Here is a 12,539-nt window from a genome sequence, read left to right on the forward strand (position 1 = left end):
AAAAAAAAAATAAAAAATGCAAACGTGTTCCTTTTAATGCTTTTTAAGGATGTGATTTATTCAAAAAATGCATCTGTGAACAGAATCTTAAAGGTACAGTTGCAAATCAACCGGTTTTATTCAGATCTGAAAGGGTTAAAGTGGTCATTAAAAGCTCCAAAAAGCAAAAAAATAAATAAGTCTTTTAATGCTTTTAGGTTGTGATCTATTTGATAAGCATGAATTTCACCAGTTATCTGAGAATCTTAAAGGTACAGTAGCAAAAACAGCCTGTTTATTCAGATCAGAAAGAGTGAAAAATGGCCATGAAAAGCTACATTTACATTTTTGAGCCAATAAACTTTGACCGACTTAAGTCCAAAAAAAAGGCCATTTTAATGCTTTTTAGGATGTGGTTTACTCAAAAAATTTGAACTGCATCAGTTAACAGAATCGTATCTGAAATTATCTGAAACTACACTTACATTTTTGTAAATATATATCCTTTTTTATGCTTTTTAGTATGTGACATATATTATAAACGTGAATTGCATCAGATAACTGAGGATCAGAAAGGGTGGAATATGGCTATAAGAAGCTATATTTAGCAAACAAAAACATTATAGTCAACTAAAAATGCAAAATTATGAATTGCGCCAGTTACCAAAGGATTAATGGTACAGTTGCAAAAACAACCTTCTGTACTTATTCAGATCAGAAGGGTGAAGAATTTCCATAAAAGGCTACATTTTACATTTTTGAGCCAGTTAACCCTAACAAACTCACAAGATGAAATGCAAAGATTTATATCAGTGCTTTTATATCATCTAATCCCCCTTTAATTGATGCTAGGTATTGAACATGTGAAGGGATTCAGAGTGTATCTGGAGGACAAGAATCCCGAGGGAAAGCAGTGCCAGCACATGATCCTAAAGGATCCACGACAGCTCAACTTCTCTTATAAAACCGTTGTAAGTATGATATGCTTTAGATTAGACACGCAGTTCAGTGGAAATGAATTTGTATGTTCATATTCATCTGTTTGGCGCCGTTTCGTATTTTTCCACCAGAGGATGAGCTCACAGCCCTTCGCCGGTCTCACCTTTGAGACGGACTTCATGGTCCGAATCGTACCATTTCCCACCTTCTTGAACGACAGCTTCTTTCCGCCATCTTTTCTGCGCACTAACAGTGAGTGTTAAGCCTGAAGCGATACTGTACAAAACATTTTTATGGTTTTATTTTGTCCTAATTATTTATTAATTCTTTATTATTTATTATTATATTTATTTCGAAAAAAGAAATACATGATAAAATATTTATTATTATGAATCAATATTTATAAATATTAATGCTACTAAAAAACTATTTATTAAAAATATATTCTGTACACAAAATGAGAAATTACTTATTATTTACTATCAGTTATTGTTTTATATTTCTAGTTTAATAGATAAATAAATGATGGATCTTTTTTTTTTACGCAGAAGTAAACATACTCTACAAAAAAGTGTTTTTGGAAAATAAATATTTTTATTTATTTAATATGAATGTAGTTTTTATTAAACAATATATATAATTATAATTAAAATTATTAAAACACATCCTGTTATACAAAATGACAAATTAATAATTAAATAATTAAATTTATAAATATAATTTATTTTTCATATGTATCTTTTATTTTTTATTACTATGATATATAATATTTATAAATAATCATTTTAAATAATCAATTTTAATTATCATTTTATAATCTGGTACAGAAAATGACAAATGTATAATTAAATGTTTATAATATACTCATCAATTTAATAAAATTTTTTATAATTTATTTTAAAATATATAATTTGTTGTTGTTGTTGTTATTATTAGACATTTATATTTTTCACAATGTATTTTATAAATATTTATAATTAAAATAATTTATAAAATATTATTATTATTATTTTTTTTTACAATCACTTAGCGTCAAATTCTTACTTAATGCATTTTTAAACTGACTCTGCCTTATTCCTTGTGTATTTCACAGGTTGTGAAGTGCTTCTTGGGCCAGATAACCTCGTCTGCAAACCATGTGAGTTCTTGAGAGAGAGAAAGATGTCAAATCCAATCCATCTGTGAAACAGCCTAAACAGTGTCCTCTAACAAAGCCGAAACCAACCGTGCTCTTCTTTCTCTTTCTTCCCTGACAGTCTGGAAGCCCAAGATGCTGAATGTTTCTCAGCTCGGATCTAATTTGCATGTTGTGTTTGACCACGCCCCCTCCACGTTCGGCTTCACCATCTACTACCTGTACTACAAGCTCCGACAGGAGGGACCCTTCAGACTCAAGCGCTGCAAACCTGTGAGCAGTTTACAGTAATTGCATTGGAAAATCCTGGATTGCATTCGTAATTCACCCCGAATGCTCACTCTTATGTCATTCCGAGGAGTGTTTCCTAATGATTTGCACGTTTGCATCATAGGGTAACTGTAATTGTTTGCATACTGTTAGCTTTGCGCACACACGGTTTTTCTAGCTGGAAGTGAGATGTTCAGGGTTAATGCTCTTCCCAGACAGCTGGAATCATACATAGAGTTGCAGCTCTGGGAAATGGACGTGCTCTGCTGCTTTCCACGCTTTGGTTGTGTTAGAGACGGAAATGTAAAGAGCAGAGAGCTTTTACAGCAGCAATCTGTCACTTAGAAAGTGTGCTGGGAGTTAGAAGACGGCTATCTGTCTTTCTTTTTTTTTGCAAAGGACATGTATTTTGGGTTCTTCAGGGGGGATAGTTTAGCTGAAAACAGATATTCTACCAAAGATTTACCTACCTTTGTGTCATTTAATGCATTTGACGTTCTTTCTTCTGTGAGAAGTACTGTATGTACTCTTCTCCATACAGAGAGAAATGGAGTTGAATTGGGACGGCTAAAAAAAAAATAATAATGTAAAGAAATGGAAGCCCAAGACATATTTTGAAGACATGTGACAAGAATATAAATAAGTGATTATATCATCATTATTAATAAATGTATTTAATAATATACTTATTTATTTATCTAATAATTAATAATAATAAAAATAATAGTAAAGTTAATAATACTAGTAATAGAAATCCAAAAATGCACATAACAAATAAATTATATAATATGTATAATATAAGAATTTATATTCTAATAATAATAATAACTAATATTATATACTTCTAATTTTTCTTTTAATTATATTATTATTAATATTAGTACTTATTATTTATTTTTATTAATAATAATGTAAATAATTATTATCAATGCAATTTTTTTTAATGTGTATTCATTATATATTATTTTAAAATTTGTTCTGATGATTATTATCATTATAATTAATAATAATAAATATTATAATAATGATAATATTATAATTAATAATAAATATATTAAATAATAAATACTACTGGTAATAGTAACTGAGAAGATCAAATTACAAATAAATTGTATAATAATTATAAAAATTAATATTCGAATAATAATAATACTAATTTATGTAATCATTAATTTCAATAATTATTCATATTTTGCTAAATTTATAAAAATGTATTTACATTTATTACATTTTGCTTAAATTGTTATTATTATAAATAGTAGTTATTAATTAATATTTATTAATAATAATGTCAATAACTATTATTGATGCAGTGATTTAAATATGTATTAATAATGTATTAGTTTCATAATAGTTGTTATAATTAGCATAACTATTGATTTATATGATATATAATAATAAATACTACTAATAATAGTATTTGAGAAAATAAGTTTTGAAAGTAAATCATTTATTTTATTTAAAAATAAATAAATAATAGTAAAAATAACTGACACACTAAATTGCTAATGAACAACAGAAAGATAAATTTGGCTCCATGATTAAATGTGCACTTTTATGGTGTTTCTTGAGTTATCTCTGAAAGGCTTTGGCTGAAGCAAAGACTTTATTCTCTTGGAATCACAATGTCGGGATTGATTTCACTTAGAGGTTTTATTATTTCAACACCAGCATGAGGTGTTTGATATTTGTGTCATTTTGGAACATGAACTGGTTCTTTTGAACCATGTTATTCATCTTCTTCCTATCAGAGGGTGTAAATCATTGTCCTGGCTTTTTCAGAAGAGCGCAGTGGTCATATCTGTGGCCGGGCCGGGTGCCATTGTTTGTAGCAATAATAGAAAGAGGTGAAATTTGAGGCGAGCGACGCCACCAACGGGGGATTCCAGAGTTCAGACGCTCTATGGATCTCTGTGAGATCATTGATATCGTTTCACTTTCCCACCACAGGCTTATAACTGAGTGCAATAGGAACCTTATTATAAAACTGATAGTTCCGGTCCTTGATTCTGATTGGCTGAGCCAAGTTTGAAGCTGTTGTAAATTACGCTACATAGTAACATACACCTTTGTTTACGTTTGTGTGTTGCTCGGCAACCACTTTTTTTGGAACCACTATTGTTTCTGAGGAGCTACATTGTTTGGTGGAAAATATTGTTTTAATTAATATCATTACACTTTATTTGCTCTGTTTTATTATGTGAAACCTTACTAATAATAACCCTGGAATAACCGTTTTATAAAAGCAATAAGCCCCGTGAAGCTGTGGTTTACAGTAAATTTATAACGACTAACAACGCCGCTTAGTTGTTATAAATTCACTGTAAACCACGGCTTCACGGAGCTTATTGCTTATTGCTTCAGTCCATTCGAGATTAGGATGAGTTTGTTTCTTCATCAGATTTGGAGAAATGTAGCATTGCATCACTTGCTCAGCAGATGCCGTCAGAATGAGAGTCCAAACAGCTGATAAAAACATCACAATAATTCACAGCACTCCAGTCCATCAGTTAACATCTGGAGAAGACAAAAGCTGCATCATTGTAAGAAACAAATCCATCATTAAGGTTGCTTTAAGCTTAAATGTGAGTTCATAATCCATAATAGTGTGGTCTAGTCTGAATCAGGAGAGAAATCTGCACAGATTAAGCACAGTTTACAAGCCAAAACAGCTCTTAACAAATATGTGGCTTGGTCTTGATGCGAGAGACAACAGAAGATGCACTTTTTCACCGTAGGAACCGTTATTGTGGATATAACAGTATGATGTTAAAAAATGCCTTCTCAAGACATTAACTGATGGACTGGAGTGGTGTGAAATACTGTGATGTTTTATCAGCTGTTCAGACTCTCATTATGACGGCACCCATTCGCTGTAGAGCACGATATGCAATGCTACCTTTCTCCAAATCTGATGAAGAAACAAATTCGTCTTCATCTCGGATGATCCGATGGTGAGGAAGTGTTCATAATTTTTGGATGAACTATTCCTTTAAGGTTGTTTCAAGATTTGTTAAAGAAAGCCACAAGTAGCTCTTGGTTTATTGAATGACCCAGATCTTTTATAATCATTGCATGTAATTTTAAAAATAAAATGCATTGCACATTTGTAAACAATGTCTCCGTTTTTCTTGCAGGAGCAAAATGGCCCCAAAACTACATGTGTTTTACAAGACGTCACTCCAGGAACTTACGCAATTGAGGTTTGAGCGTAATTCATTTCACGCGCAGTTCAGTTTCATTGAACAATTTAACAACTAATCTGCTTTGTGATTCCTGCAGCTTCGCGATGACAACAACACGACCAGAAGACAGACGCAGTACCACGTGAGCCAAGGTAAAAAGACTCGCTCGTATTATATTTTTTGAATGTTTAGCGTCTGTATTCGCACTGATCAGATGTTGTTTGTGTTTATTTCAGTGCATTCTCCGTGGGCCGGACCGATCCGTGCCATGGCCATCACTGTCCCGCTGGTCATCATGTCAGCCTTCGCCACTCTCTTCACCGTCATGTGTCGCAAGAAACAGCAAGGTGTGTGTCCGAGACTCGGGTGTCTGTAAGCTGTAAGTTAGTGTTAGTTCGTGTGTAAGGCATCCTACAGAACCAAAATGATGCTCAGTTTACAACGTTTTGTGAAGATTTTCCTCTTAAAACCTCTTTATATAATTTATATAATTTAAATTTAATTATTATTATTACTATTATTATTAGTAGTGCTTATTAATTATTATTTATTAATAATAATAATGTAAATAATTATTATCAATGCAAAAATTGGTTTAATTTGTATTTATCAGATATTATTTTTTGAATTATTCTGATGATAATAATAATTTATATTATAATAATGATAATATTATAATTAATAATAAATATATTAAATAATAAATACTACTGGTAATAGTAATAAATTGTATAATAATTATAGTTTTAGTTTTTATTTATATTTTGAAATCATCTTTATTTTTGTTTTTAGTTTTCGTCGTTTTTATTAGTTTTATATTTCAGTTTTTATCAAGTTATTTTAGTACATTAAATTGAAGTAAATGAAGATGAGAAATGTTGCTTTGGCAAATAGCTAAAATAAACTGTTTACGTTTTTTAAAGTTTGTTAACTTCAATATTTCAGTTAACATTTATTTTATTTCAAGCTGCACATTTTAAAAGGTATTCGTTTTATTCAACTAGCTGAAATAAAAAGGTTTAAGCTTTTAAATGCTTACAATTTTATTTCAGGTAATGTTTATTATATTTCAATTAATGAAAATGTTTTTTTATGCTTTTACTTTTAGCCAGCTAGCTGAAATATAATAAGTTAGATTTTTTTTGTATTTCATTTTATTTCAGTTAATTTTTTTATGAATTTAGCATTAGTCAACTAGCTGAAATAAAAATGTATTTATTTTTTAATAGTTTAGTTTTAGTTAACGTTTTTACTTTATTTCGAGATACACATTTGGAAAGGCATTATTTTGTCAGCTAGCTGAAATAAAATTAAAAAACGTTTTATTTCAGTTAATTTTTATTTAATTTAAATGAATGAAAAACTAGCTGAAACAAAACAAATTAATTTTTTTTAAACATTTTTGTTTTATTTGAAGTAACAAAAATATATTTTTTAATGGTTTTAGTCAACTGCTGAAATAAAAATTGTATATGTTATTTTCAGTGGTTTATTTTATGTAAAATAATGATTTAGTATTTTTTTAAATGGTTTGAACCTTAATGTTACATTTAAAGTATTGGAAATGTTTTATAATACTATATAATGTTACAATAACCCTGCTCTAGATGCGTTCAGCCTCCAAGTTTATGGGATTTTTTTCAATAACTGAAAATATGGTTACCATGGTATATTTTTGTGAAGGTGGATTTGGGGGATGATGTAAGACAAAAACATCTGTTGCTCTAACATGGACAAATTAGGCTTTACTTTCAGTTCTTCCAATGCTCTAAAAGGAGCTCTCATCATATGGAAACAATAAATGTGTTTTGTTTCCACTCGCTACAAATCTGATTTGATCCTAGTTGGATTGCCGTCTCTGATCTGAATTCTTCTGCAGAGAACATCTACTCCCACCTGGACGAGGAGAGCTCCGAGTCTTCATCTCAGACCACAGCGCTGAGCTCAGACAGACCCTGGCCCAGACCCAAGATCTTCCTCTGTTACTCCAGCAGAGACTGTCCCAAACACCTCGCCGTCATCCAGAGCTTCGCCTTCTTCCTGCAGGACTTCTGCGGCTGTGAGGTCAGACTGGGTTCAAAACTTTCAGCAAGGATGCATTCAAGTGATCAAAAGTGACAGTGAAGACATTTAGAATGTTACAAAACAAATAAAAGCTGTTCCCCTGAACATTCTGTTCATCAAAGAATCCTGAAACATAAAATGTATCAGTTTCCATCAGCATATCAGAATGATTTCTGAAGATCATGTGACACTGACGACTGGAGTAATGATGATGAAATAAATTATATTTTAATATATATTCAAATAGAAAACAGTTATTTTCAATTGTAATGATATTTCACAATTTTACTGTATTTTTGATCATACAAATGCAACCTTGGTGAGCAGAAGAGACTTGTATTTCAAAAAAAGTTTGACAGGTTTGAAATGTTTGCCGTTGACGCCCTCTAGTGGCAGAAGACTGTTTGATCACCCAAGTTATTCCAAGTTATATCTAACATTAGTTAACTACATTAGTTATCATAAACTAACAACAATAATAAATACTTCTACAATCTTCAGTAACATTAGTTGTAAATTTCAACATTTACTATTGCATAAAAAAAAAAAAAAAAAAAAAAAAAAAAAATATATATATATATATATGGTATATATTATTTAACATTAGTTTAATGCACAATGAATTAACTTGAACTAATTCAATGAACTATTGTTTATTTATTAACTAACAAGCTTTAAAGTCTCTCAGAGATTTTCCACCAAAATAAAAGTAAAATGTTTTAAAAGCTAAGAAATTAAGACATACATAAATTGTATTATCGTAATTTTACTGTTGTTTTGTCAAATTAAAATTGATATTAATATGTTACTAAATATTTGTTTTCTGTTGTACAGTGTTGTATTATTATCACAGTATTATTGCAGTAATATGTTTCTTGATTTTTTTTTGTTTAAATAATGAACAAAATAAAATATTTTGATTTAATAATAATAATAATTTGTATTATCTATATAAATTAATATAATTTAATTAAATATTTTATTATTATTATTAAATACAGTACAATAGTATTATTAAAGTAACATTTATTTATTGAATTGTTTATTTATTTATTTTAAATAACAGTACAATTAAATATTTGTATTTATGATTATTAAAAACTTTTTCTTTTTTTTACACTACAAAATATATATTTTTTATTGATTAGTTTTTTATATTTTTATATATTTACATTTTTATACAGTAAAATAGTTTCAAATGTGCCTTGTGTGTGTGTGTGTGTGCCTCTGTGTGTGCGCGCGTGTGTGTCTCTGTGTGTGTGTGTGTGTGTGTGTGTGTGTGTGCGTGCGTGTGTGTGTGTGTCTCTGTGTGTGTGTGTGTCTCTGTGTGTGCGTGTGTGCGTGCGTGTGTGTGTGTGTCTCTGTGTGTGTGTGTGTGTGTGAACGCTCAGGTGGCACTGGATCTCTGGGAGCACCTGGAGATCTGTAAGGAGGGTCAGATGTCGTGGCTGAGCCGGCGTATCGACGAGGCCCACTTCATCATCACCGTCTGCTCCAAAGGCCTGAAGTATTTCGTGGAGAAAAAACATCGTAAAGGCAAAGCCACGTCGAAGGAGAACAACCGAGAACCGACCGCATCCGACTCCGCCGGAAACAGGGACCTGTTCATCGTGGCCACAGCGATGATCGCAGAAAAACTCAAAGAGGAGCATCAGAAGTCCTCGGACCTCTCGCGCTTCATGTCGGTGTACTTCGACTACTCTCACGAGAGCGACATACCGACTTGTCTCAGCCTGGCGCCTAAATACAAACTGATGGACCAGCTTCCTGTTCTGTTCGCCCGGCTCCACTCTCGCCAGCTCAGTCTGACCGACCGCGAGCCACAGCCGCCCAACGTAAGCAAACGCAACTACTTCCGCAGCAAATCTGGCCGCTCGCTGTACGTGGCCATCTGTAACATGCACCAGCACACGGAGCAGGAGCCCGACTGGTTCGAGAAGCAGCTCATGCCGCCTCCGCTCCCGAATAAACGCCTCCCTCCTCCAGAGAAGCTGGACTCGGGGCTCGTCCTGAACGAGGTGAAGCTCAAACACCCGTCGGAGAGCGACTGTCCCGTGAGGAGCAACGCCCTGATGCTGTCTCTGAGTCTGTCTCAGGAGGATCTCGGGGAGGGTTCGTCTCATCAGGACGCGGGGTCATCTCGTCCCGACGGATCGGTCAGTCCGGTGGAGATGCCCAGAGACTCGGGGATCTACGACTCGTCCGTCCCGTCCTCAGAGCTCTCCATCCCACTGATGGACGGACTCTCGCCGGACCCCGACAACTCATCTCTGGCCGACAGCGTGTCCTCCTCCTCAGGACTTGGTATGAATATAACACATTTAGCATATATAAGTGACCAGTCATAAGGGGTAAATTTTTCGAAATTGTTATCTGTACGTCATCTGAAAGCTGAATAAATAATCTTTTTCATAGATGTATATTAGTATGTTAAGATAGGACAATATTTGGCCGAGATACAACTATTTGAAAATCAGGAATCTGAGGGTGCCAAAAAATCCAAATATGGAGAAAATCATCTTTAAGGTTGTCCAGATGAATTCTAAGCAATGCATATTACTAAAATATTAAGTTTTGATATATTTATGGTAGGAAATTTACTAAATCTCTTCATGGAACATGATCATTAATTAATATCCTAATGATTTTTGGCATAAAATAAAAATCTATTATTTTGACCCATACAATATATTTTTGGCTGTTGCTACGAATATACCCCAGAGACTTCAGACTGCTTTTGTGCTCCAGGGTCACACACACATATATGCATTTTTTTATATATGCAATTTAAATATATTCTGACGTCTAAGTAGGTCATGGAGCTTCAGAAAGGGTTGTGAGTTTTTTTAATTTTTTTTTATTTATATGGTCTTTTAATATGCAATATTGTGCATTTGAAAATGCAATGTCAACCATCTTTCCATACTTGTAATGAGTAGTATTCTATAAAAAAGTTAAATAGTTCAACAGTTGAATGCAAATAAATGAAGACATCCATATTTACTAGTATATATTAGTATTGTGATTTTACTGTTAATCTGTGAAATAATTTTTCATTTATTTTACAGTTCAGTAGTTCTATTGCATTCTAAATTTAGATTAATTTACTTTCCTAATTAAATAACGATAAAATAAATATATTTAGAATATAATGATTATAATAAAATTTTATTGTACAGTGCAGCAGAAATATTGCATATTTTTATTACATGTATTACATATTGTATATATTTATATTCATAATTTCTATTATAAATTAAATGATTATGTAAAATGTTATAAAAAGTATAATTTTTTATAATTCTAATAAAAATTAAATACTTGTTTTTTTAATTTGATAATAGTAATTTATTTTTATTAATTGGTTACATTTTATAACTTAAATAATAAAATTAAAATATAATTTTGCAATCGATAATAATAAATCGCTTTTTACAGTACAGTATTATGATTGCAATTTTAATATTTTTATTAGTTAGATTTACATTAGTTACATTATTGATACATTTGATTACATTTCATTTGTATCACTTAAATAATAACTAATTTCTTTAGTATATACTTTGCGAATAGGTTTTCTTTGACCGTGTGTTTTTGTGTTTTTTAGGTGATGAGGAGCCCCCTGCTGTCAGCTCTCTGCACTGCGCAGCTTCCACAATATGCAAAGCAGAACTCCATCACAACATCCATCAGAGTGAAGGACTCATAGCCGCTGCCTCCACCTAGTGGCCTTCAGCTGTAACTGCATTGCCACTTTACTTCCTGTCCTCACCACTGACTTAGACAAGTCTTCAAAATCCCTCATCAGGGAAAATCTTTCACAGATTGGAAGGGATTGAACATTGAGGTGTCTGAAAACTCCAGGCACGTGTTTTGTCAAGGTGCTTTTTAACCAAAGTGGTTGTGTATTTAGTATGCATCCATGTCTGTGGTGTTACAGCTGTGTGTGTTACTACAAAATCCAGACCTTCTTGCCTTAAAAGTGCCATGAAGCTGTAGACATGAGCGTGTTGTGCTGAATGTGAGTCATTTTAACATGGAATTTCACTTTTATTTATTGCATTAGCGTGCTTTGGGTTGTGTGGGATAACATGAAAAGCAACAGATGTGTGTAGATCAGCTCTTAGTGTTCTTCACATTAGCTTGGCTATCGTTTCACCGAAGCTGTTCAGAGTTTACGTTCGATTTTAGAAGCATATCAACAGCTTTTTAATGATTTTAGGGTATAATAGGTTTTAAAAGGACCTTAAAAAAAGTTTCAAACATGTTGACCGCAGCATAAAGAGATTAGAGTAGGTCTAATGTTTTTTATGACAAAGGGAAGCACAAACTAAAAAACTGAGATGTGCCGTGTTGTTAACTTCATGAGTTTTATTTGTGTACTTTGTTTATCCAGGTTTTGTACAGTTTTTTTTTACAATATTGGAAGTGATTTCTACATTATATAAACTTTGTACTGTTTTATAGTACTCTAATGTAGGAGATATGACTTAATAAAACTAAGATTTATATGCATTGATTGTGAGTTATCCGTGAAGTTTCCTGTATTTGAAATGTGTAATATGCTTAAAATCAAAAGATTTCTTACGGTTTACACTGTAAATATATACTAACAGTGCAGGTTTTTGTGCGCTAAAATATGCATATAGAAAGAAATAACAGAGAAGGGACTAAAATCTTTAGATGTGACATTTTAAGTGATTAATATGAAACAATATACACGGAACAAAATTATATAAAACAACACATTTGTTTTTGCCCCCATTTTTCATGAGCTCAACTCAAAGATCTAAGAGTTTTTCTATTGTACACAAAAGGCCTATTTCTCTCAAATATTGTTCACAAATCTGTCTAAATCGGTGTTAGCAAGCACTAATCCATCCACCTCACAGGTGTGGCATGTCAAGATGCTGATTTTCATTTTTGGGTGAACTGTCCCTTTAAACTGCAGCTGTTCTTCATCCTGC

The 12,539-nt window shown here is 32.1% G+C and overlaps 1 protein-coding gene across 1 annotated transcript in view; it reads left to right on the top strand.

The window, feature by feature from the left end:
• Positions 1-11,694, top strand: part of LOC132119714 (interleukin-17 receptor D) — a 40,296-nt gene extending 28,602 nt beyond the window's left edge. The window contains exons 4-13 of the mRNA XM_059529907.1: positions 832-950; positions 1,050-1,170; positions 2,012-2,056; positions 2,175-2,326; positions 5,461-5,526; positions 5,606-5,660; positions 5,745-5,855; positions 7,388-7,572; positions 8,964-9,876; positions 11,180-11,694. Coding sequence (XP_059385890.1) covers positions 832-950; positions 1,050-1,170; positions 2,012-2,056; positions 2,175-2,326; positions 5,461-5,526; positions 5,606-5,660; positions 5,745-5,855; positions 7,388-7,572; positions 8,964-9,876; positions 11,180-11,298 — 1,886 coding nt within the window. The 3' untranslated portion in view covers positions 11,299-11,694. The remainder of the gene's footprint in view (positions 1-831; positions 951-1,049; positions 1,171-2,011; positions 2,057-2,174; positions 2,327-5,460; positions 5,527-5,605; positions 5,661-5,744; positions 5,856-7,387; positions 7,573-8,963; positions 9,877-11,179) is intronic.
• The last annotated feature ends 845 nt before the right edge of the window (positions 11,695-12,539 follow it).

Source organism: Carassius carassius, chromosome 38 (assembly GCF_963082965.1).
Source record: "Carassius carassius chromosome 38, fCarCar2.1, whole genome shotgun sequence".
NCBI classification, from domain to species: domain Eukaryota; kingdom Metazoa; phylum Chordata; class Actinopteri; order Cypriniformes; family Cyprinidae; genus Carassius; species Carassius carassius.